This window comes from Salmo salar, chromosome ssa10 (genome assembly GCF_905237065.1).
Source record: "Salmo salar chromosome ssa10, Ssal_v3.1, whole genome shotgun sequence".
NCBI classification, from domain to species: Eukaryota; Metazoa; Chordata; class Actinopteri; order Salmoniformes; family Salmonidae; genus Salmo; species Salmo salar.
The window spans coordinates 106,062,777-106,088,877 of NC_059451.1; the positions used below are offsets into that span (position 1 = coordinate 106,062,777).

Here is a 26,101-nt window from a genome sequence, read left to right on the forward strand (position 1 = left end):
ATGGTCACACAGAGGTGACAAGCAGAGGTGACAACACACAAAACAACACTACAGCCTAAAGCAGACGCACTACAATAACCTGCACTTTCATTTCATTCATATCTGTGTTGAAGAATGGCAAGGCCAGTTGATCTGGGGTCACCATATCCCAGATGCTACTATGCAGTAACAATCATGGTCTGGGGTCTATGATTGGTAGAGTATGATCAATGTGCTATGATACACCAAGCACTAATGAATCAAAGGGTGAAACAAGTGATATCTTCTAAACACATACTGGTCTGGTCTGACACGCACGCATCCATTGAAGCCAGGGGTTGCATGAGGACACGCAGATAAGGCTATTGTCTGAATGCAGCCTCAAACACCACTATCACTGTTCTAAATATATAAGCCCAAGTGTCACAACGGATCCAACACAACATAACAGACGTTTTATCTAGCGACACTGTGATTAGGCTAGCCAGCATAGCGCCTGGATGCCTGCTCTACAGAGACGTGTTGGCACCATAGAAATAGAATATCTACAACGGACATTCCCAATCCAGTCAATGTTCTGCCATTCAATTTCTGGTTGGCAGAGAGGAATGTGGATGGTGCCAGGGAGGTCTGAGTGAAGGCTTTGGTGACTTGGACACAGTACGAATTATGGCCTTGTTTCCTTTTGTAAAGCAAATTAAGACGCATTGGTAAGACTCCTTTCCATTTGATTAATTTGTTTTAAAAGCTTCCGTGGAGTTCTGTTTTTGATAGTGTTATTGTTGCGTATTATTATCATTTAATTTCCATTTGAGAGTAAGCTGCAGACACTCAGGGACAGCTCTTAGGCTTCAAGTCTACTAAAAAGGCTGGTCACAATTCATTCCAGATCAATCAGAGTTGATATTTCACATTGTTCCAAACACTTTCAGGAAAATGTGATTTAACTTGTTATGGATAGGGGGCAGTATTTTCACGGCCGGATAAAAAACGTACCCGATTTAATCTGGTTATTACTCCTGCCCAGAAACTAGAATATGCATAGAATTATTAGCTTTGGATAGAAAACACTCCAAAGTTTCTAAAACTGTTTGAATGGTGTATGTGAGTATAACAGAACTCAAATGGCAGGCCAAAACCTGAGAAGATTCTGTACAGGAAGTACCCTGTCTGACCATTTCTTGGCCTTCTTTGCTATCTCAATCCAAAACAGGGGATCTCTGCTGTAACGTGACATTTTCTAATGCTCCCATAGGCTCTCAGAAGGCGGCAGAACATTGAATGATGACTCTGCTGTCTCTGGCTGAAAAACAGTAGCGCATTTGGTAAGTGGTCGATCTGAGAACAATGAGACGGGGGCGCGCGTGCACGAGACGACTCCATGTTTACATTTTCAGTCTTTGAACGAAAACAACGACTCCCGGTCGGAATATTATCGCTTTTTTACGAGAAAAATCGCATAAAAATTGATTTTAAACAGCGTTTGACATGCTTCGAAGTACGGTAATGGAATATTTAGAATTTTTTTGTCACGATATGCGCCGGGCGCGTCACCCTTCATTACCCTTCGGATAGTGTCTTGAACGCTATTAGGATATAACTATGGATTATTTGGAACCAAAACAACATTGGGTGATGAAGTAGAAGTCCTGGGAGTGCATTCTGACGAAGAACAGCAAAGGTAATCCAATTTTTCTTATAGTAAATCTGAGTTTGGCGAGTGCCAAACTTGGTGGGTGTCAAAATAGCTAGCCATGATGGCCGGGCTATCTACTCAGAATATTGCAAAATGTGCTTTCACCGAAAAGCTATTTTAAAATCGGACACCGCGATTGCATAAAGGAGTTCTGTATCTATAATTCTTAAAATAATTGTTATGTTTTTTGTGAACGTTTATCGTGAGTAATTTAGTAAATTCACCGGAAGTGTTCGGTGGGAATGCTAGTTCTGAACGTCACATGCTAATGTAAAAAGCTGGTTTTTGATATAAATATGAACTTGATTGAACAAAACATGCATGTATTGTATAACATAGTGTCCTAGGAGTGTCATCTGATGAAGATCAAAGGTTAGTGCTGCATTTAGCTGTGGTTTTGTTTTTTGTGACATTATATGCTAGCTTGAAAAATGGGTGTCTGATTATTTCTGGCTGGGTACTCTGCTGACATAATCTAATGTTTTGCTTTCGCTGTAAAGCCTTTTTGAAATCGGACAGTGTGGTTAGATAAAGGAGAGTCTTGTCTTTAAAATGGTGTAAAATAGTCATATGTTTGAAAAATTGAAGTTTTCGGATTTTCGAGGAGTTTGTATTTCGCGCCACGCCCGTCATTGGATATTGGAGCAGGTGTTCCGCTAGCGGAACGTCTAGATGTAAGAGGTTTTTAATAAATAATAATAATACGTTCTGTACAGTAGAATTCTATCCTTTACTGTGATGCCAGTGATGATCAATTTGGTGTCCCGACTCACCCTCCTCTGTTTCTGAAAGATCCGATCCAGCTCCCTTTCCTTACTGGACAGCTGATGCTCCAGATCCTGACTCCTAGACAGGAAGCGCTCAGAGTCCTGCAGTGGAGAGATAGATAGTGTGAGAGAAAGAGTGTGTGAGACGGAGAGTGTGAGACAGAGCGTGAGAGAAAGTGTGTGAGAGAGAAAGAGAGATCTCAGAAAACTGAAGTTACTAACAAGTGTGTTGTATTCAGTGGGGGATCTCTTTACCTGCAGTAAGATCCTGTCCTTCTCACTTTTGATTTGCTGTTCCATTTCTTCATATAAGCGATGGATCTCATCGTCATGTGTTACTGATTTTCTGTTCGGATTTAGAAATATTGTCATCTTGTTAATGCTAATACAGCATATTCTGTTAGTTTGGTGAATCACATGCATAGGCATAGAATCACATGCATAGGCATAGAATCACATGCACAGGCATAGAATCACATGCACAGGCATAGAATCACATGCACAGGCATAGAATCACATGCACAGGCATAGAATCACATGCACAGGCAGCACATAAATGCCGTACTTGAGATCTTACATGAGCTTCCAGTTTGCCATTTCAATCATACAGTAGGTATTTGTAACCTATTGTGATGCATTCCAAACAGGCACAGCAACAAATAGATTTTCAAGGGAGTACCATGAAAGAAGAACACTTATTATCAGTCTAGCATTACATGTAGTTCACATCTGAAGATAAAAGGGATAACTGTAATTACTGAACCATTCCACGCCTGACTACTCTGATCAGCTTTAATCAAACATCCCTGCGTGTCTACAGCTCAGAATACAGCAAGAAAGACATTGACAATACATTTTGAAACAGCTGCAAAGTGTGAGCCACATAGCAGCCTTATGCAACATTTGCATTCATTTCTGTCAGAAACAGCCCACCGAACTAGATGCTGTTCAACTATGTGAAACTGTGATAATGGACCACTGTGGTACAAAAGCTGTGCTCAGTTGAAACGTGACATAATAAACAAGTACTGTAGGTAGAGATTGTGGAGTAGTATTCCTTGTGTAAAATTGCCATACATATTGCCCAACATGATTTCAAGAAAGTTGGTGTTTAGGGAGAACATTCACAAACACTTAATATGGCTTTGGAACTGGAAGGTTGAGTAAATGTGTCTCTTGAAGTAAATGTTTGTTGCGCCCACACTGTAAAACTTTAACACTTCTACCCTCCCAAGGCAGGACTAACACTCAATGTGTGGAATTTAGCTGGCTTAACTAAGGACTACAAATCTGAAAGAAAAAGTGATGCTTTTAGTAATAGAATGAAAAAACGGGGAAAAAACAGATACATACCTGGGGACGACCATTCTGTAGATGCCCTCATGCCATAAAGGTCTAACTGGCACACATAGCAAGTACATGCAGTAGGCTACTTCACCCTTCATTACTCAGGCAATGAGGTTTTCTGTAAAGGAATATTTTGAGCTAGCCTGGTCCCAGATCTGTTGGTGCTGCCTTGCCAATGACCATAGGAGTTGGCAAGACAGCCCAAACAGATCTGGGACCAGGCAACAGTGGGCTGCGAATTGCCTAAATCCACAATGTGCACCAATATCTGATGAATGAAGTAGTAGGCTACTAACCTTTTAAGGGCGCTCTCCATCTCCATCCTCTCCTGGTTGGCCCCTGTGATCTGTAAAATTACCCTGGCCAGGAACTCCTCAAAGTTGGACAGGAGGTGCGGCTCGTCCCTCCTCAGCTGGGCCCAAAGACTACGCACCTCGCCAGGGCTGATGGGAAACGGGTCAGAACAAAGATTAGCCTGAATGACAGGACCTGGAATACAGTCTGTATACTGCAGTTAGATTTCTGTAGAAGAACTGTACTGAGGTTCTTCTTGGAGGAAAGAAATTGAATTATACTTGAAGTAGAATTATATGGAGACACGGACATAGAAATAGAGCCATGAATAGATTTTATTTTAAGACAAGGTCAATGTGAACAATTATGACAATGGGTGGCTATGGGCAGGCAGGCAGTGGGTGGCTGTAGGTAGGCAGTGGGTGGCTGTGAGCAGGCAGTGGGTGGCTGTGGGAAGGCAGGCAGTGGGTGGCTGTGGGCAGGCAGGCAGTGGGTGGCTGTGGGCAGGCAGGCAGTGGGTGGCTGTGGGCAGGCAGGCAGTGGGTGGCTGTGGACAGGCAGGCAGTGGGTGGCTGTGGACAGGCAGGCAGTGGGTGGCTGTGGGCTGCCTGCAACCATGCTTACATATTTGTTTAAAATGTACACTTGGACTAGATGATCTTGGCCTTGAAAATCCCCTTTCCGGTTAGTAGAAAACAACTATTTTGACAGTTTAAAGCCAACTTTGTCTGTGCCCAGGTATTCACGTCAGTGTTCAGATAACGACTGCTATTGAACATTGTATTGTAAAATGCAGGTGAATGTGTGGAAAGACAAAACAATCATCCTCCGCCATGCAATGCATATGTTTGATGGATCCGTTCATAGAAATGTGGACTTGTTGACTTGACTCGCAGACCTCTGGAAGACTCCTTACAGTAGACTTCTACGCCATGTCAACTTCAGGAAGACACACCAGAGGTTGGTGCACAAACCGATCTGATGTAAATGATCAGCATTCCTCTCTGGTTCTAACCCAGGTTTACACAGTCAACAGGATGTCCTTATCAAATGTACATCCTCCACTACTACTGTTTAACTTTATTGAGCTGTACTTGTTTGCTAAAGGTGAGTCTAGTCATGCGTTATACGAGGCCTGACATTTACTTCCATAGACATGAATGTCGTCGACTGTAATGATTTGTTGAAGGTTAAGCAAGCCAAATCAATTTTGATGAACTTTTCGTATGTCTGATGTTTTTGAGGAAGAAGACAGTACACTTCAGGATTTAATCTATGTTCTATGCTTGGTTGTTAAGCTCAGAATTTCCAGAGAAATATCAAAGCAAGTAGAATGAAACAGCAAGTAGAATGGCTAGCACTACTAAGGAGTGGCAACTTACAGTGCTTTTTGTTTTGCACAGCTGACCAATCTAATGGAATAGACAAATAGGTCATTTGAGGGCATTGTTGAGGGGTGGACAAAGGATTGCATAATATGGATGTCAAAGAGAAAAACAAACACTCACTCCTCAAAGACGTTGCTGTCTCCCAAGCTCCCCATTAGCATGCAGAAGTGCTTCTCCTCCTCATCCTCGCTGCCCACCAACCGCTCCTCCCACTGGGTCTGGTACAGGGAGTCTGAAGGGCCCTGAGTGGGTTCCTTGGCAATGGGGCTGGCCTCCCCCATCCCCTCTGTTGCAGAGTTCCTCTGGCCAAACAGGAACTCACCTAGAGAAACAAGAGTCCAGGAGATGATTCATAATATTCTTTACTCTCACTCTCCACTCTTTCCCTTCTCTTTCTCTCTACTTGCACCTGCACCTACGCTGAGCTACCATACTCCGTTTGCACGGTGCACTAGCACTGTTGATATTATTATGTGGAAATGGAAGACACTAAGATTGACATCAAAATGGAACAATCACAGCACATAAACATACAGTGGATAGTAGAAAGTGAGAAGGGAACATAGTCAACCTACTAAAGCCCAAGGAGAATTCCTCCAGGGTGAGGTATCCATTGCCGTCAGAGTCCAGGGTGTCAAAGACGTTCTCCAGCTCCTCGGCACTGAGGGGCAGCTCTCCATGGAGCCTCTGTGGAGCAGGACACACTGTCAGGTGCCATTGACACAACTGCGGACCTGAAGGATTCTGGAGTATTTACATTAACAATACAGTACATGGTACAACAGCTGCCAGCCAGGCATAAGCCCCTGGGAAAACACTCAACACTATGATTAGCATCAGAAGACATTTGTATCCAAGTACAGGACTTTGTAAGAACTTCATGTTCATAAGGAGTAGGATAGTGTATTATTTGCACTCACACAACTGATCTAATGGATGTAAACCTGTTCATGATGAAGGAATCGTAAATAACTACTCTATTTGTTTTATAAAATGTTTATATTAATGAACCTGTGACATCTTTATTCGGATTCAACCCAAACATTTTAGAAATTAACACGTCTGCCCAGTCAACAAAAACAGCAAAAAAAAGTAAACAACATAAACCTTAATCTTAATCTGTGTTAATACATAGCCCAAACCACCATGTACACACCAAGGCCAAGCAGAGTGTAAAAACTGTAAATAGACTTAAAACTGAAAATAAACAGTAAAGACCAGAATGATTCTGAAAAGCCAAATGCTGCCACACCTCTGTGAGCTGTGCATGTCAATGTTTACACTGAAACCACTTGTGAAATTCATAGTAGGAACTCTATGAGACCTAGTCTGCTGTCCACTGCTTGTACATTCTGTTATCTGGACTGAACACATCCCTTATGTCAGCAAACAGAGTTCACAGCCTGAGACACACCACTGCCAACCTTTAGGTCATGGTGTGAAAAGCATTGTACAGGCTGTACAGTATGTGCATCAGCACAAAATGCTACATGTGCACATCTATGGCAATGCTGGCATTTACTAGAATACGTTATGAAAGTAAATGAAACATATTTTAAAAAAGGGTTCTTGTGCCACTTAACCAGATTCTTAACCCTTGTGGATATTATCAGGCATAGTAAATGCCTGACTAAATCAAAATGACTTTCCTGTACCACCTGCTCTGGTTGTATATAGTGGATTCGGAAAGTATTCAGACCCCTTGACTTTTCCCACATTTTGTAAGGTTACAGCCTTATTCTAAAATGGATTAAGTAGTTTTTTTCCCTCGTCAATCTACACACAATGACAAAGCAAAAACAGGTTTTTGAAATTTTTGCAAATTTATTAAAAAAAAAACATCTATCACATTTACATAAGCATTCAGACCCTTTACTCAGTACTTTGTTGAAGCCCCTTTAGCAGCGATTAAAGCCTCGAGTCTTCTTGGGTATGACGACAAGCTTGGCACACCTGTTTTGGAAGTTTCTACAACTCTTCTTTGCAGATCATCTCAAGCTCTGTCAGGTTGGATGGGGAGCGTCGATGCACAGCTATTTTCAGGTCTTTCCAGAGATGTTTGATCGGGTTCAAGTCCGGGCTCTGGCTGGACCACTCAAGGACATTCAGAGACTTATCCCGAAGCCACTCCTACGTTGTCTTGGCTGTGTGCTTAGGGTCAGTCTGAGTTCCTGAGCACTCTGGAGCAGGTTTTCATCAAGGATCTCTCTGTACTTTGCTCCGTTCATCTTTCGCACAATCCTGAATAGTCAAATCAAACCACATGTGCTGAATACAACAGGTGTGTAGACCTTAAAGTGAAATGCTTACTTACGAGCCCCTAACCAACAATGCAGTTAAAAAAATACGGATAAGTACAAGAAATAAAAGTAACAAGTAATTAAAGAGCAGCAGTAAAATAACAATATCGAGACTATATACAGAGGGGTACCGGTACTGAGTCAATGTGCGGGGGCACCGGTTAGCTGAAGTAATATGTACATGTAGGTAGAGTTATTAAAGTGACTATGCGTAGATGATAACAACAGAGAGTAGCAGAGGTGTAAAAAAAAAGGGGGGGGTGGCAATCCAAATAGTCTGAGTAGCCATTTGATTAGGTGTTCAGAAGTCTTATGGCTTGGGGGTAGAAGCTGTTTAGAAGCCTCTTGGACCTAGACTTGGCACTTCGGTAACGCTTGCCATGCGGTAGCAGAGAGAACAGTCTATGACTGTTGTGGCTAGAGTCTTTGACAAGGGCTTTCCTCTGCCTGGTATAGAGGTCCTGGATGGCAGGAAGCTTGGCCCCAGTGATGTACTGGGCCGTTTGCACTACTTTCTGTAGTGCCTTGCGGTCGGAGGCCGAACAGTTGCCGTACCAGGCAGTGATGCAACCAGTCAGGATTCTCTCGATGGCGCAGCTTTAGAACCTTTTGAAGATCTGAGGACCCATGACAAATCTTTTCAGTCTCCTGAGGGGGAATAGGTTTTGTCGTGCCCTCTTCACGACTGTCTTGGTGTGCGTGGACCAAGTTAGTTTTTTGGTGCTGTGGACACCAAGGAACTTGGAGCTCTCAACCTGCTCCAATGCAGCCCTGTCGATGAGAATGGGGGCATGCTCGGTCCTCTTTTTCCTGTAGTTCACAATCATCTCCTTTGTCTTGATCACGATGAGGGAGAGGTTGTTGTCCTGGCACCACCTGGCCAGGTCTCTGTCCTCCTCCCTATAGGCTGTCTCGTCGTTGTCGGTGACCAGGCCTACCACTGTTGTGTCATCGGCAAACTTAATGGTGTTGGAGTCGTGCCTGGCCATGCAGTCATGAGTGAACAGGGAGTACAGGATGGGGCTGAGCAAGCACCCCTGAGGGGCCTCTGTGTTGAGGATCAGCGTGGCGGATGTGTTGTTACCTACCCTTACCACCTGGGGGTGGCCCGTCAGGAAGTCCAGGATCCAGTTGCAGAGGGAGGTGTTTAGTCCCAGGGTCCTTACCTTATTGATGAGCTTTGAGGACACTATGGTGTTGAACGCTGAGCTGTAGTCAATGAATAGCATTCTCACATAAGTGTTTCTTTTGTCCAGGTGGGAAAGGGCAGTGTGGAGAGCAATAGATTGCATCATCTGTGGATCTGTTGGGGCGGTATGCAAATTGGAGTGGGTCTAGGGTTTCTGGGATAATGGTGTTGATGTGAACCATGACCAGCCTTTCAAAGCACTTCATGGCTACAGACGTGAGTGCTATGGGTCGGTAGTCATTTAGGCAGGTTACCTTAGTGCTCTTGGGCATAGCGACTATGGTGGTCTGCTTAATACATGTTGGTATTACAGACTCAGACAGGGAGAGGTTGAAAATGTCAGTGAAGACACTTGCCAGTTGGTCAGCGCATGCTTGCAGTACACATCCTGGTAATCCGTCTGGCCCTACGGCCTTATGAATGTTGACCTGTTTAAAGGTCTTACTCACATCGGCTGCTGAGAGCGTGATCACACAGTCTTCCAGAAGAGCTGGTGCTGTCATGCATGTTTCAGTGCCATTTGCCTCGAAGCGAGCATAGAAGTAGTTTAGCTTATCCGGTATGCTCGTGTCACTGGGCAGCTCTCGGCTGTGCTTCCCTTTGTAGTCTGTAATGGTTTGCAAGCTCTGCCACATACGACGAGCGTCAGAGCCGGTGTTGTACGATTCAATCTTAGTCCTGTATTGACGCTTTGCCTGTTTGATGGTTCGTCGGAGGGCATAGCGGGATTTCTTATAAGCTTCTGGGATAGAGTCCCGCTCCTTGAAAGCGGCAGCTCTAGCCTTTAGCTCAGTGTGGATGTTGCCTATAATCCATGGCTTCTGGTTGGGGTATGTACGTATGGTCACTGTGGGGACGACTTCATCGATGCACTTATTGATGAAGCCAATGACTGATGTGGTGTACTCCTCAATGCCATCAGAGGAATCCCAGAACATATTCCAGTCTGTGCTAGCAAAACAGTCTTGTAGCTTAGCATCTGCTTCATCTGACCACTTTTTTATTGATTTAGCCACTGGTGCTTCCTGCTTTAATTTTTGCTTGTAAGCAGGAATCAGGAGGATAGAATTACGGTCAGATTTGCCAAATGGAGGGCGAGGGAGCGCTTTGTATGCGTCTCTGTGTGTGGAGTAAAGGTGGTCCTGGTTGCACATTTAACATGGTGATAGAAATTTGGTAAAACAGATTTGAGTTTCCCTGCATTAAAGTCCCTGGCTACTAAGAGTGCCGCCTCTGGGTGAGTGTTTTCTTGTTTGCTTATGGGTGGAATACAGCTCATTCAATGCTGTCTTAGTGCCAGCCTCTGACTGTGGTGGTATGTAAAACAGCTATGACAAATACAGATGAAAACTAAGTAGATAGTGTGGTCTACAGCTTATCATGATATACTCTACCTCAGGTGAGCAATAGCTCGAGACTTCCTTAGATATCGTGCACCAGCTGTTATATAGAAAAATACATAGCCCGCCGCCCCTTGTCTTACCAGACGCCGCTGTTCTATCCTGCCGGTACAGCGTATAACCAGCCAGCTGTATGTTGATAGTGTCGTCATTGAGCCACGACTCCGTGAAGCATAAGATATTACAGTTTTGAATGTCCCGTTGGTAGTTTAATCTTCCGCGTAGGTCATCTATTTTCTTCTCCAAAGATCGCACGTGTACTAGCAGAATGGAAGGAAGTGGGGGTTTATTGGATCGCCTACGAATTCTCATTAGGCAGCCCGCCCTTTGGCCCCTTTTTCTCCACCTCCTCTTCACGCAAACACAGGGATCTGGGCCTGTTCCCAAGAAAGCAGTATATCATTCGCGTCGGGCTTGTCAGACTCATTAAAGGAAAAAAGGATTCTGCTAGTCTGTGGTGAGTAATCGCAGTCCTGATGTCCAGAAGTTATTTTCGGTCATAAGAGACGGTAGCGGCAACATTATGTACAAAATAAGTAACAAAAAAACGCAAATAAACAAACAAAAAAACACAATCGGAAATGTTTTGGTACCCTCCCCAGATCTGTGCCTCGACACAATCCTGTCTCGGAGCTCTACAGACAATTCCTTTGACCTCATGGCTTTGTTTTTGCTCTGACAGGCACTGTCAACTGTGGGACATTATATAGACAGGTGTTTGCCTTTCCAAATCATGTCCAATCAACTGAATTCCAAGTTGTAGAAACATGATCAATGGAAACAGGATGCACCTGAGCTCAATTTCGAGTCTCATAGCAAAGGCTCTGAAAACGTATGGGTATAAGGTAATTTTCTATATATTCCCGTAAGCAATGATCAAAGGAACCCATCCATTCTATTGAGAGACCCTTGTCACGGTGTCGGCTCACAAGTGCTCCATCAAAATAATACTGCCATGGATGAATGTGAAAGGCTTCTGGATCTGCACAATAACGCAGCTGAAGGAGATGTATGACAAAGCGTGGATCCGCTTGGCTCTTTGCTGCTCGTAGGTGTTGTGGGTTCCTGGCACTCTTTTCACATACTCTCCTGAATTAGAATGATAGAGACTATGTCCTCAGAAACATCTCTAATGAGCACACCACAGAGATATAGAAGTGTTCTAGCTAATTCTAAGGAGCACACACAGTCTCTGTCCTCCATGTGCAGCCTAATGAAATTACCATATATTCGTCTCCAAATCTAACATAAACATCTATGGAGGATTTGTTGCAGTTGTTAGATTGCTATAATTTCCTCATTGTTTTGTGTATTCTATTGTTAACAGCAGTCATTCAGATGCCCTTACAAAAGCCTGAATGATAACAATAGTGAGATACGGGACCAGGTGTGTAGGCTAGAATACATCTACAGATATCCATCACAACTCCAACCAACCGACTACAACTCAGAATTATTTTGAACCTTCAGAGCGGCAAAACAACATTCAGCATGAATCACAGTTCAAAACAAAACGGTCATAACTTATTGCATTGTAAAAATCAGTATCAAAAGTTGGAGCTTTGAAATATTTGGTACTCTTGACATAACAGTAACATCGACACATGACTAGGTAACTACACAGTAGGGATTGGAACATACATAATGCATGTCTGGTGTAGCCTAAACATTTCAATAACTTCCCATGAGATGATTCTGTCAGACTCGGTGATCCCATATAGGTGATCTTACCTGCATGTCCCGGCGGGTGATGAAGCCCTTGTCCTCAATGTCACAGGTCTGGAAGAAGTCATGGGTCTTCTCCAGCATGGTGCAGTGTCCTCTAGACCTCTCGCTGCCTCCAGTGTCACAGTCCTTCCAGTCACACTCCGCTGGGCTCTCCTCCCTGAACCCGTGGCGTGGAGCACTCCCGGAACTCACTTTCGGGGTACTGGTGAAAGCTGCCATGGCGTGTGGTATGGCTCCGCTTTCTCTCTCTCTCCCCCTACTCCTTCACATGGGTCAGGTGCACTCAGGTCTAGATGGGGGTTGAGAGAAGAGACCCAGAGTAGAGATGCAGGTTCAGGCTGCAGCACATCAGAGGCTCTCAGCAGCGATGTCACTGCTTGTTATCTCTTAGCAACCGCCTCTTTAATTAGTAGATGAAGCCTAGTCTGAGAGAGATAGACAAGAAGGAAGCAGAGGTAAAATAGATCCCTTTAAATAACCCTCTCTGAATGAAGGAGCATGTCAGACTATTGTCTTTCTATACATAGCATTTTTATGTTGTTCATTTTCTCTAGATAACATAACCTAGATCTCATTAGAATATAATGACATGTAGCCTAACAATTAGTGATGAGGGCAAAAAAAATCGATACAGTTACATATCGGATATTATTTTTGACGATATATCGTATCATTTCGACAAAATCACAATATAATTTTTTCTCTAGTTGGCTGTACCGGCACCGAAACTCCAGTATTTTTCCTTCCTAGCTTGTTCTTCATCTTCTTTTTAAAAAGGGAGCCAATTGTTTTCAACACTTTTATATCCATGACTGATCAAAACAAATTTTCTCATGGCTCTCTGTCCCTCTGCTGCAGACATATGTTGAGCAATATGTTTGGAACATCGAATTGGAATAAAATCACAGTATCGAATCACAATACATATAGAATCGTGATAATCGCAATTAGGGTTGCACATTTTGGGGACTATTCAGAGGTGGAAACTTTCCGTGGAAATATATGGGAATTAACGGAAATATATGCAAATTAATACCATTTAAATGTAATGTTTTTTGCATTGTTATATTTATCATATCATATGGAGACAGAAACATAAACCTTTTACCTTATCATAAGTAGACATAATTGCAAATTATTAAATCCTTCCAATAGAAATTAAAAAAAACATTTAGTTACGAATTGAACTTTAATTAAATGAGTTGACTCTTCACATGGGATTACTTCACTGAACAACAAAAGAAAGGGAATATTGAATGATCCCCAACGATCAATTGCATCTCCCAAAAACGTTTTCAACATACATCTGTAAAAAGTCTAGAAACTAAAGCTTTGGTTGTGTTCCTCTCAGGCTTCCATGTCTTCTCCCTGGACCTCCTCAATGTCCACCTCTTGAACATCAGACTCTGAGGCCTATTCTTCACTGTCACTTTCCAACCTTGTTGAGGATGGCTTGTTGTCAGGCTCAAAAAGCCTCAAATTTGCCCAGATGGCCACCAATGTTTCAACCCTTGTATTGGTCAGCCTGTTGCGTGCTTTGGTGTGTGTGTGTTCCCAAACAAGGACCAGTTGCGCTCTGCGGTGGCTGATGTTGGTGGGATTTGGAGGATGATGGAGGCAACAGGGGAGAGCCTCAGATCCACAAATCCCTTCCACTAGGTTAGCTGATGAGATATGTTGGCACGACTGCCATTTTGCATCTCCATCCCAAAGCCCTTGCTTGGAAGTGTACTTCGCCAGACTGCCAAGAACCTTGCCCTCATCCAGGCCAAGGTGGCGAGACACCGTAGTGATAACACCATAGGCCTTGTTGATCTCTGCACCAGACAGGATGCTCTTGCCAGTATACTTGGGGTCCATCATGTACGCTGCGGCGTGTATGGGCTTCAGCCAGAAGTCTTCACGCTTTTTTATGTATTTCAGAACTGCAATTTCCTCTGCTTGGAGCAACAGTGAAGTGGGCAGGGCAGTACGGATTTCTTCTCTTACATCTGCAAGCAGAGTCTGAACATCAGACAGGATGGCATTGTCTCCCTCAAGCCGTACAATGGCTACTGCTATAGGTTTCAGGAGTTTCAAGCTGCTTACCACTCTCTCTCAAATACATCATCCAGGAGGATCCTCTTGATGGGGCAGTCCATATCGGCAGACTGTGAAATGGCCATTTCTTGGAGAGACTCCTCCCCTCCAGGAGACTGTCAAACATGATGACAACACCACCCCAATGGGTGTTGATGGGCAGCTTCAATGTGGTGCTCTTATTCTTCTCACTTTGCTTGGTGAGGTAGATTGCTGCTATAACTTGATGACCCTTCAGATACTTAACTATTTCTTTGGCTCTCTTGTAGAGTGTATCCATTGTTTTCAGTGCCATGATGTCCTTGAGGAGCAGATTCAATGCATGAGCAGCACAGCCAATGGGTGCCTGTTTGGCCCTGTCCGGGGGTATCATCGGATGGGGCCACAGTGTCTTCTGATCCCTCCTGTCTCAGCCTCCAGTATTTATGCTGCAGTAGTTTATGTGTCGGGGGGCTAGGGTCAGTCTGTTACATCTGGAGTATTTCTCTTGTCTTATCCGGTGTCCTGTGTGAATTTAAATATGCTCTCTCTAATTCTCTCTGTCTTTCTCTCGGAGGACCTGAGCCCTAGGACCATGCCTCAGGACTACCTGGCATGATGACTCCTTGCTGTCCCCAGTCCACCTGGCCGTGCTGCTGCTCCAGTTTCAACTGTTCTGCCTGCGGCTATGGAACCCTGACCTGTTCACCGGACGTGCTTGTTGCACCCTCAACAACTACTATGATTATTATTATTTGACCATGCTGGTCATTTAATGAACATCTTAACATCTTGACCATGTTCTGTTATAATATCCACCCTGCACAGACAGAAGAGGACTGGCCACCCCTCATAGCCTGGTTCCTCTCTAGGTTTCTTCCTAGGTTTTTGGCCTTTCTAGGGAGTTTTTCCTAGCGAGTTTTTCCTAGCCACCGTGCTTCTTTCACATGCATTGCTTGCTGTTTGGGGTTTTAGGCTGGGTTTCTGTACAGCACTTTGAGATATCAGCTGATGTACGAAGGGCTATATAAATAAATTTGATTTGATTTGAGGGTAGGACTCCTCCACTTTAGACCAAGCTGACTTCATGTTTGCAGCATTGTCTGTCACCAGTGCAAATACCTTCTGTGGTCCAAGGTCATTGATGACTTCCTTCAGCTCATCTGAAATGTATAGACCGGTGTGTCTGTTATCCCTTGTGTCTGTGCTCTTGCAGAATACCCGTTGAGGGGTGGAGATGATATAGTTAATTATTCCTTGGCCACGAGCATTCGACCACCCATCAGAGATGATTGCAATACAGTCTGCTTTATCTATGATTTGCTTGACCTTTACTTGAACTCTGTTGAACTCTGCATCTAGCAAATGAGTAGATAAAGCATGTCTGGTTGGAGGGGTGTATGTTGGGCGAAGAACATTCAGAAATCTCTTCCAATACACATTGCCTGTGAGCATCAGAGGTGAACCAGTTGCATACACAGCTCGAGCAAGACATTCATCAGCATTTATCTGATTCCAGGAGGGCCATGAGCTGTTGCTATCGATAAGGTGTCTGATTCATCATTTTCACCTCGAATAGAAGTAGAGGGACTTTTGTCAGAGGTTGCTTGCTGTGAGCGCTGAGGGAACTTTATGCACTTGGCCTGATGATTCTGCATCTTTGTTGCATTCTTCACATATAATTTGGCACAGTATTTGCAAATGTACACAGCTTTTCGTTCAACATTAGCTGCAGTGAAATGTCTCCACACATCAGATTTTCCTGGAAAGATTACATTTTTAAAATCAAATACAATTCCATGTACAGATAAATTTACATTTACATTTTAGTCATTTAGCAGACGCTCTTATCCAGAGCGACTTACAGTAGTGAATGCATACAATTTCATACATTTCATACATTTTTTTTTTTCTGTGCTGGCCCCCCGTGGGAATCGAACCCACAACCCTGGCGTTGCAAACACCATGCTCTACCAACTGAGCCACAGGGAAGGCTAAATAATAAATAGTTAAGCAGTTAGATTAAACAACTCCTTTGTAAGATAAAATGAAACATGTATAGAAACAGGTGAATTAACACTCCTCAGTTAGCAAGCTAAACCTACACGGTAGCAAAAACTAACTAGCAGAAATTGTTAACAAGTTATAACTGATTTAAAAATACTTTGCTGTTGGCTACTAAACTCAGCAAAAAAAGAAACGTCCACTCACTGTCAACTGCGTTTATTTTCAGCAAACTTAACGGGGTGGCAGGTAGCCAAGTGGTTTGAGCGTTGGGTCAGTAACCGAAAGGTTGCTAGATCGAATACCTAACTGACAAGGTAAAAATCTGTCATTCTGCCCCTGAACAAGGCAGTTAACCCACTGTTCCTAGGCTGTCATTGTAAATAAGAATTTGTTCTTAACCGACTTGCTTAGTTAAATAAAGGTAAAAAAAATAAAATGTGTAAATATGTGTATGAACATAACGTGATTCAACAACTGAGACACAAACTGAACAAGTTCCACAGAAATTGAATAATGTGTCCCTGAACAAGGGGGGAATCAAAATCAAAAATAACAGTCAGTATCTGGTGTGGCCAACAGCTGCATTTAAGTACTGCAGTGCACCTCCTCCTCATGGACTGCATCATCTTTGCCAGTTCTTGCTGTGAGATGTTGCCCCACTCTTCCACCAAGGCACCTGCAAGGGTGCCACATGAGGGAGGAGGATGTCTTCCCTGTAACGCACAGCGTTGAGATTGCCTGCAATGACAACAAGCTCAGTCCGATGATGCTGTGACACACCGCCCAGACCATGACGGACCCTCCACCTCGAAATCGATCCCGCTCCAGAGTACAGGCCTTGGTGTAACGCTCATTCCTTCGACGATAAACGCGAATCCGACCATCACCCCTGGTGAGACAAAACTACGACTTGTCAGAAAAGAGCACTTTTTGCCAGTCCTGTCTGGTCCAGAGATGGTGGGTTTGTGCCCATAGGCGACGTTGTTGCCAGTGATGTCTGGTGAGGACCTGCCTTACAACAGGCCTACAAGCCCTCAGTCCAGCCTCTCTCAGCCTATTGCAGACAGTCTGAGCACTGATGGAGGGATTGTGCGTTCCTGGTGTAACTCGGGCAGTTGTTGTTGTCATCCTGTACCTGTCCCGCAGGTGTGATGTTCGGATGTACCTATCCTGTGCAGGTGTTGTTACACGTGATCTGCCAATGCGAGGACGATCAGCTGTCCGTCCTGTCGCCCTGTAGTGCTGTCTTAGGCCTCTCACAGTACGGACATTGCAATTTATTGCCCTGGCCACATCTGCAGTCCTCATGCCTTCTTGTAGCATGCCTAAAGCACGTTCACGCAGATGAGCAGGCCCTCTGGGCATCTTTCTTTTGGTGTTTTTCAGAGTCAGTAGAAAGGCCTCTTTAGTGTTGTAAGTTTTCATAACTGTGACCTTATTTGCCTACCATCTGTAAGCTGTTAGTGTCTTAACGACCGTTCCACGGGTGCATGTTCATTAATTGTTCATGGTTCATTGAACAAGCATTGGAAACAGTGTTTAAACCCTTTACAATGAAGATCTGTGAAGTATTTAGATTTTTACAAATTATCTTTGAAAGACAGGGTCCTGAAAAAGGGACATATCTTTTTTGCTGAGTTTATTTACTAGTTAACAAAAGAATCATGTATGTCATATAAAATATATTCACCCCATCCAGTATTGTAATCAAAACTTACCAGAAAGCATATAGTTCTTGGCTCAGACAGTGTACTAGTGTGGGCTCAAGAGCATCCCATTACTGTGCAAGATCTTGAGATTCAGCTGTACATGTGATGGAAGAATGCACTGTGCATGCAGAGGGTTGCAATTCCATTGAATTGGGGATAGTTTAACCAAAATATGCCACGAGAACTAGAATTGCCTTATGTGTATCCCACAAAAAAAGGTATAATGTTATAACTAACTTTTTTTATGAATTTAAGCAACAACAACAAAAAATTCCCATGGAACATTTCTAGGAAAATGATGGAAGTATACCGGAAGGTTTCCGACCCTTTGCAACCCTAATCACAATAAATAACGTATCGGCACCTAAGTAGTGTGATAATCTCGTATCATGAGGTCCATGGAATTTCCCAGTCCTACTAACAATGTAAAAAACACACAGTTCAACAAGTCTAGAAGGACAGATGCAAAGCTCAAAGCTCACAAGGAGAAAGTTAGCCTACTTGAATACTATTTGAAAACATCAACAAAGGGACAAAGAGGAGCACAGAGATATGCGTGTAAAGATATATTAATTATAGAAAGCCATTCAGTACATTCACCGGAGCAGAAGGCAGATGTATGAGCTTAGTTCCTTTCCCTTTCAGTGGGAAGTATCATGTTCTCTCTATCACAGTTAGGTTGGCACTAGGCTTGGCCAATTCTAACTGGTTTCTCAGGGTAAAGAGGCTAACAGGAAAGATACTTATTATTCTGAATGAAGCATCCAGTCCACAGAGGCAAAAGCCTCAAATGCTACTAAATTCTTACAGAACAGTATCATGCAATGCAATAACATAGGACATTGTTGAAAACTCAATCCAACAAGGCCCACTGTGTGTTGTGCATCCACAAAAGACTACAGTAGTGCTGTTCGCTTGGTACGGTACACATCAAGACTACAGCAAGTATGAGTGATGGGTTTGATGATGGGCGACAAGTTGAGCCAGAGTTGGAGGAGTTCTTTGGACTGTCTGGAAGGGATTCTTGGAAATATTGACTGGTAAAGCCACACAGTGGTTAGTGGTTAGGCCTACATGGGCTCCTGTGTGCACTGGTATGGAAGACTGCATTCAAGGAGCTGTCCCCCTAGCCCGTAGGCTGCAGACTGAGTCACTGCAGGGCAGGCAGAGAACAGACAGAGCACCACCACACATGCATGCAGTCAGAGAGAGACACACACACACACACACACTCCCTATTCTTCCTCATGCTCCAACCAATCTCTGATGCTCCGCATTAGAATTTTTGGATGGTTATTTTGTTGGCAAAAAAATAGCTCACTCCAAAGTAAGGGAACAAACACCCTGTCGGCCAAACCCTGAAAGCTAACCAGGAAGATATCCTCAACACTACTGATGATCCAATTTGAAACACTTGATTGTGCATTTCACTCTAAAGTGCTAAAGTTGCACTGTTTTATTTTACAAAGGACCAGTAATCCTACCACTTTTCAGTTGACACAACACAACTACCCTCTCGCCTAGGCCAGGGGTTTTCAAACGTCTCCTCGGGGATGCCCAGCCTTTCCTTGAATATGAACTATTGCACCGCTAGCACACCTGTTTCAACTTGTCAACTAATCATCAAGCCGTTGACTAGGTGTATCAGGTAAGCTAGTTCAGGGCTACAACAAAATTGTGAAATGTCTGTGGGTCCCCGAGACAAGGTCTGAAAAACACAGGCCTATAGGCTATCATGAATTGGCCTAGTCAGTTTGAGAGCTTGACTGATAATCTCATTATCATGGATGTATCTCGAGCCAGGGATCGGACCAGTCTCAAAGACAATATTTGACACTTTGAAGTTGAAGACTGTGATGACAACTTATGTAATAGGCTTATAAAAATACACACAGCATGATGACACATCGCCAACTCAAAGACATAGGCTATTTATAATGCAATGACTGGACAGATGGTACACCCACTGTTGAATGCAAACAGAAACCTGTACGTCTTAACTATGACTCTATGACCTACAATGTCAGCTAATGAGAGAAGTAGAACAGCGTAGCCTAGGCCTGGTGCAGTTTCCATAACAATTGCATTTCAAACAGAGGCTACATTTCATTGGCTTGTTTCAACTGTCAACTTCGGAAAATAACCTGCTGTACTACTTTGCATACAGTTAGCTGACGTATCTTTCAAGTACAACAAAACAGCTACAGAGCCAACCAGCCTGTACTAGAGACAAAAAGTCACGTAGGGTTACTGGATTGTGGAAACAGGATAAATGTACAGTTGAAGTCGGAAGTTAACATAAACCTTAGCCAAATACATTTAAACTAATTTAAACCCGAGTAAACATTCCCTGTCTTAGGTCAGTTAGGTTCACCACTTTATTTTAAGAATGTGACATGTCAGAAAAATAGTAGAGAGAACTATTTATTTCAGCTTTTATTCCTTTCATCACATTCCCAGTGAGTCAGAAGTTTACATGCACTCAATTAGTATTTGGTAGCATTACCATTAAATTGTTTAACTTGGGTCAAACTTTTCGGGTAGCCTTCCACAAGCTTCCCACAATAAGTTGAGAGAAGTTTGGCCCATTCCTCCTGACAGAGCTGGTGTAACCGAGTCTTTGGAAACTTTGGAAGTATGCTTGGGGTCATTGTCCATTTGGAAGACCCATTTGCGACCAAGCTTTAACTTCCTGATTGATGTCTTGAGATGTTGCTTCAATATATCCACATAATTTTCCTTCCTCATGATGCCTGCCATCTATTTTGTGAAGTGTACCAGTCCCTCCTGCAGCAAAGCACCCCACAACATGATGCTGCCACCCCCATGCTTCACGTTTGGGATGGTGTTCCAAGGCTTGCAAGCCTCCCCCTTTTCCTCCAAACATAACGATGGTCATTATGGCCAAACAGTTCTATTTTCGGTTCATCAGACCAGAGGACATTTCTCCAAAAAGTACGATCTTTGTTCCCATGTGCAGTTGCAAACTGTAGTCTGTTTTTTTTTATGGCGGTTTTGGGGCAATGGCTTCTTCCTTGCTGAGTGGCCTTTCAGGTTATGTCGATATAGGACTCGTTTTACTGTTTCCTCCAGCATCTTCACATAGTCCTATGCTGTTGTTCTGGGATTGATTTGCACTTTTCGCACCAAAGTACGTTCATCTCTAGGAGACAGAACGCGTCTCCTTCCTGAGTGGTATGACGGCTGCGTGGTCCCATGGTGTTTATACTTGCGTACTATTGTTGATGGAAATTGCTTCCAAGGATGAACAAGACTTGTGGAGGTCTACAATTTTTTTTCTGTGGTCTTGGTGATTTCTTTTGATTTTCCCATGATGTCAAGCAAAGAGGCACTGAGTTTAAAGGTAGGCCTTGAAATACATTCACAGGTACACCTCCAATTGACTCAAATGATGTCAATTAGCCGATCAGAAGCTTTTAAAGCCACAACATAATTTTCTGGAATTTTCCAAACTGTTTAAATGCACAGTCAACTTAATGTATGTAAACCTCTGACCCACTGGAATTGTGATACAGTGAATTATAAGTGAAATAATCTGTCTGTAAACAATTGTTGGAAAAAATACTTGTCATGCATAAAGTAGATGTCCTAACCGACTTGCCAAAATTATAGTTTGTTAACAAGAAATTTGTGGAGTGGTTGAAAAACTAGTTTTAATGACTCCAACCTAAGTGTATGTAAACTTCCGACTCCAACTGTATACTAAATGTGATAACAAACAGAGCATTATTCTGCCTCCTACCATGCCAATTCATACACCAAGAGTGTGTGTGAGTAGACCCTTTTTTTTTTGTACATTGTTTTATATATATTTGTCCAGACAGCTATTAAGATTTGAAAATGTTTAAGATCTGAGAAAGACAGAAAACACTGTAAAATTACTCACTATCCAGTCTCCATTGACTTCCATTAGATTTGCTTATACTGCATGTACTCTAGAGGTGTGTGTGTGTGTGTGTGTAAGAGAGTGTGTGCATTCGGGAAGTATTCAGACCCCTTCACTTTTTCTACATTGTTACGTTACAGCATTATTCTAAAATTGATTCAATTGTTTTTTCCCCTCAATCTCAAATGGGTCAATGACTCATTGACCATTAATGTAGAAAATCAATCAACACAATGCCTAACACTATGAGACAGACAGATACCTTAATCTTCAATGGTTTACACTACTTATTTTAACAGATCATCAAGCCAAGGCATGTGAAACATTCAGTTCACAACACCTGAAACAAAATGTAACCGACACTTCCTGATCACGTCATACTTATAGGCGACGTAACTGACTTTCGTTACAAAAATAGAAAATGTTCTTCCTCCCTAAGAAAAACATATTTATATGTGTAAGGTAAAACCGCTGGCACCGCCTCAATGAAAGAGTTGCCGACATAAAGTTAATATCAAGTCAGGGTAATGATCCGTAAAATCCTTCTCAAGTTAACGTTAACTTACCCGCCACTATAGACAGTTGTACAGTCCAACTAGATTGAGTAGCCTAAAAAAGTAAGATAAAGTAAAGTAATACGTTACCATGTGAAGGCAGTAAAGATAGTCGTAGACGACTTCAAAAGTCTATCTTTGTCACAATTTGATAAAGCTGTATTTCCTCTGTTTACAATGTAACAGTGGAGGAATTTCACTGAACTGCCTGCGGGGGAGGAACTTTCAAGAAAGCTGACAAGACTCGCGCATCGTCTGTAGCTATAGTAACCTTTCCGCGCAGAAGTTACGTGGGACAACCTGGGGGAACAGGTCGGAAATTCCCCATGCCATAGCTGGACTTTCTCAAGACATAATGCAGTGTGCCAAATGTGGTTGAGACAAATAATTAATTCACTCCACTATCCAGAGAATAAAAAATAAATTGATATTTGTAATTAGCCTAGCTAGATCTTTTTACATCATAATTAGGCCTGGCTTTTACACTGTATATCTAAATTGGACCATTACCTCTGATTCTTATGCATGACATTTGCAGCTGAATCCCATTCACAGCCTGAAGCTAGCCCGGCCAGGGCTCCTGTGCTACCACCGAAGCCCACTCCTGGGTGTAACCGATGTGAAATGGCTAGTTAGTTAGCGGTGGTGCACGCTAATAGCGTTTCAATCAGTGACGTCACTCGCTCTGAGATCTGAAGTGGTTGTTCCGCTGCGTTGCAAGGGCCGCGGCTTTTGTGGCGCGATGGGTAACGATGCTTCGTGGGTGTCAGTTGTTGATGTGTGCAAGGGTCCCTGGTTCGAGCCCAGGTTGGGGCGAAGAGAGGGACGGAACCTATACTGCTACATTGATGCTGTTGACCCGGATCATTGGTTGCTGCGGAAAAGGAGGAGGTCAAAAGGGGGGTGAGTGTAACCGATGTGAAATGGCTAGTTAGTTAACGGTGGTGCGCACTAATAGTATTTCAATCAGTGACGTCACTCGCTCTGAGACTTGAAGTAGGGTTTCCGCTTGCGTTGCAAGGGCCGCGGCTTTTGTGGTGCGATGGGTAACGATGCTTCGTGGGTGTCAGTTGTTAATGTGTGCAAGGGTCCCTGGTTCGAGCCCAGGTTGGGGCGAAGAGAGGGACGGAACCTACACTGTTACATGGGCTACAATATCCTTCTACTGCTGATAAGGGGCACGGAACCCCACTGATCCTCTATGACTGGAATACTGACATAATCTGCCCGAGGATTCCAACAGGCGCCTCAGGCGCTACGTCCGCTGAAGGCCCATTCTGCTGACCGCGGCCTACTAGCTACCTAGAGCTACTTGGAACCCTACTAATTCCACGACTGGTTTATCGATGTCACCGCACGAAGAGGCAAAAACAGACTTACCCCCATCGCGACGTCCCCCAAAGGCTAACTTGCTAGCCTCAGTCTGCCAACTGCTTGCTAGCTAACCCGGTCTGCTAACTGCTAGCTTGCCAGCCCCGGTCTGCTAACTGCTAGCTTGTTTAGCCCCGGCCTACTAACTGTTAGCTTGTTAGCATCGGCCTGCAAACTGTCTGAATCGCCGTGTCCCCAGTCAGCCCAACCACTCACTGGACCCATATGTTCACTTGGCTACGCATGCCTCTCTCTAATATCAATATGCCTCATCCATTACTGTCCTGGTTAGTGATTACTGTCTTATTTCACTGTAGAGCCTCTAGCCCTGCTCAATATGCCTTAACCAACCATGTTGTTCCACCTCCTACATATGCGATGACATCACCTGGTTTGAACGTCTCTAGAGACTATATCTCTCTCATCATTACTCAATGCCTAGGTTTACCTCCAATGTACTCACATCCTACCTTACCTTTGTCTGTACACTATGCCTTGAATCTATGCTATCGTGCCCAGAAACCTGCTCCTTTTACTCTCTGTGTTCCGAACGTGCTAGACGGCCAGTTCGTATAGCCTTTAGCCGTACCCTTATCCTACTTCTCCTCTGTTCCTCTGGTGATGTGGAGGTTAATCCAGGTCCTGCAGTGCCTAGCTCCACTCCCACTCCCCAGTTGCTCTCATTTGTTGACTTCTGTAACCGTAAAAGCCTTGGTTTCATGCATGTTAACATTAGAAGCCTACTCCCTATGTTTGTTTTACTCACTACTTTAGCACACTCTGCCAACCCGAATGTCTTATCCGTGTCTGAATCCTGGCTTAGGAAAACCACCAAAAACCCTGAACTCTCCATCGCTAACTATAACATTTTCCGCCAAGATAGAACTGCCAAAGGGGGCGGTGTTGCAATCTACTGCAAAGATAGCCTACAGAGTTCTGTATTACTATCCAAGTCTGTACCCAAACAATTCGAGCTTCTACTTCTAAAAATTCACCTTTCCAGAAACAAGTCTCTCACTGTTGCCGCTTGCTATAGACCTCCCTCTGCCCCCAGCTGTGCCCTCGATACCATATGTGAATTGATTGCCCCCCATCTATCTTCTGAGCTCGTGCTACTAGGTGGCCTAAACTGGGACATGCTTAACACCCCGGCCATCCTACAATCTAAGCTTGATGCCCTCAATCTCACACAAATTATCAATGAACCTACCAGGTACAACCACAAATCCGTAAACACGGGCACCCTCATAGGTGTCATCCTAACTAACTCGCCCTCCAAATACACCTCTGCTGTTTTCAATCAAGATCTCAGCGATCACTGCCTCATTGCCTGCATCCGTAATGGGTCTGCGACCAAACAACCACACCTCATCACTGTCAAACGCTCCCTAAAACACTTCTGCGAGCAGGCCTTTCTAATCGACCTGGCCGGGGGGGCTTTGGTGACAAAACGGATGGCACTGTGATAGACTGCATCCAGTTTGTTGAGTAGAGTGTTGGAGGCTATTATATAGATGACATCACCGAAGTTGAGGATCGGTAGGATGGTCAGTTTTACGAGGGTATGTTTGGCAGCGTGAGTGAAGGACGCTTTGTTGCGATATAGGAAGCCAATTCTAGATTTAATTTTGGATTGGAGCTGCTTAATGTGAGTCTGGAAGGAGAGTTTACAGTCTAACCAGACACCCAGGTATCATTCCAGACACCCAAGTATCTGGAATGACATTGACATCATCCCGTCAGTAGATGATGCCTGGCTATTCTTTAAAAGTGCCTTCCTCACCATCTTAAATATGCATGCGCTACTTAAAAAAATTAGAACTAGGAATAGATATAGTCATTGGTTCACTCCAGACCTGTCTGCCCTTGACCAGCACAAAAACATCCTGTGGCGTTCAGCATTAGCATCAAATAGCCCCCGTGATATGCAACTTTTCAGGGAAGTTAGGAATAAATATACACAGGCAGTTAGAAAAGCCAAGGCTAGCTTTTTCAAACAGAAATTTGCATCCTGTAGTACTAACTCAAAAAAGTTCTGGGACACTGTAAAGTCCATGAAGAATAAGAGCACCTCCTCCCAGCTGCCCACTGCTCTGAGGCTAGGAAACACTGTTACCACCGATAAATCCACTATAATTGAGAATTTCAATAAGCATTTCTCTACGGCTGGCCATGCTTTCCACCTGGCTACCCCTACCCCAGTCAACTGCCCGGCACCCTCCACAGCAACCCGCCAAAGCCCCCACCATTATTCCTTCACCCAAATCCAGATAGCTGATGTTCTGAAAGAGCTGCAAAATCTGGACCCATCGAAATCAGCCGGGCTAGACAATCTGAACCCTCTCTTTCTAAAATTATCTGCCAAAATTGTTGCAACCCCTATTACTAGCCTGTTCAACCTCTCTTT

The 26,101-nt window shown here is 43.7% G+C and overlaps 1 protein-coding gene across 2 annotated transcripts in view; it reads right to left on the bottom strand.

Annotated features, from left to right (window-relative positions):
- The window catches only part of LOC106561383 (EF-hand calcium-binding domain-containing protein 4B), a 34,849-nt gene extending 12,107 nt beyond the window's left edge, over positions 1-22,742 (bottom strand). The window contains exons 1-7 of one of the 2 annotated variants that reach the window (XM_014125271.2): positions 22,414-22,742; positions 12,092-12,513; positions 6,047-6,158; positions 5,592-5,793; positions 4,086-4,232; positions 2,698-2,788; positions 2,449-2,544 (exon numbers count right to left, since the gene is read on the bottom strand). In XM_014125271.2, coding sequence (XP_013980746.2) covers positions 2,449-2,544; positions 2,698-2,788; positions 4,086-4,232; positions 5,592-5,793; positions 6,047-6,158; positions 12,092-12,307 — 864 coding nt within the window. In that variant the 5' untranslated portion in view covers positions 12,308-12,513; positions 22,414-22,742. The remainder of the gene's footprint in view (positions 1-2,448; positions 2,545-2,697; positions 2,789-4,085; positions 4,233-5,591; positions 5,794-6,046; positions 6,159-12,091; positions 12,514-22,413) is intronic. The other variant, XM_014125270.2, reaches the window with a different exon arrangement.
- Positions 22,743-26,101: the final 3,359 nt, after the last annotated feature.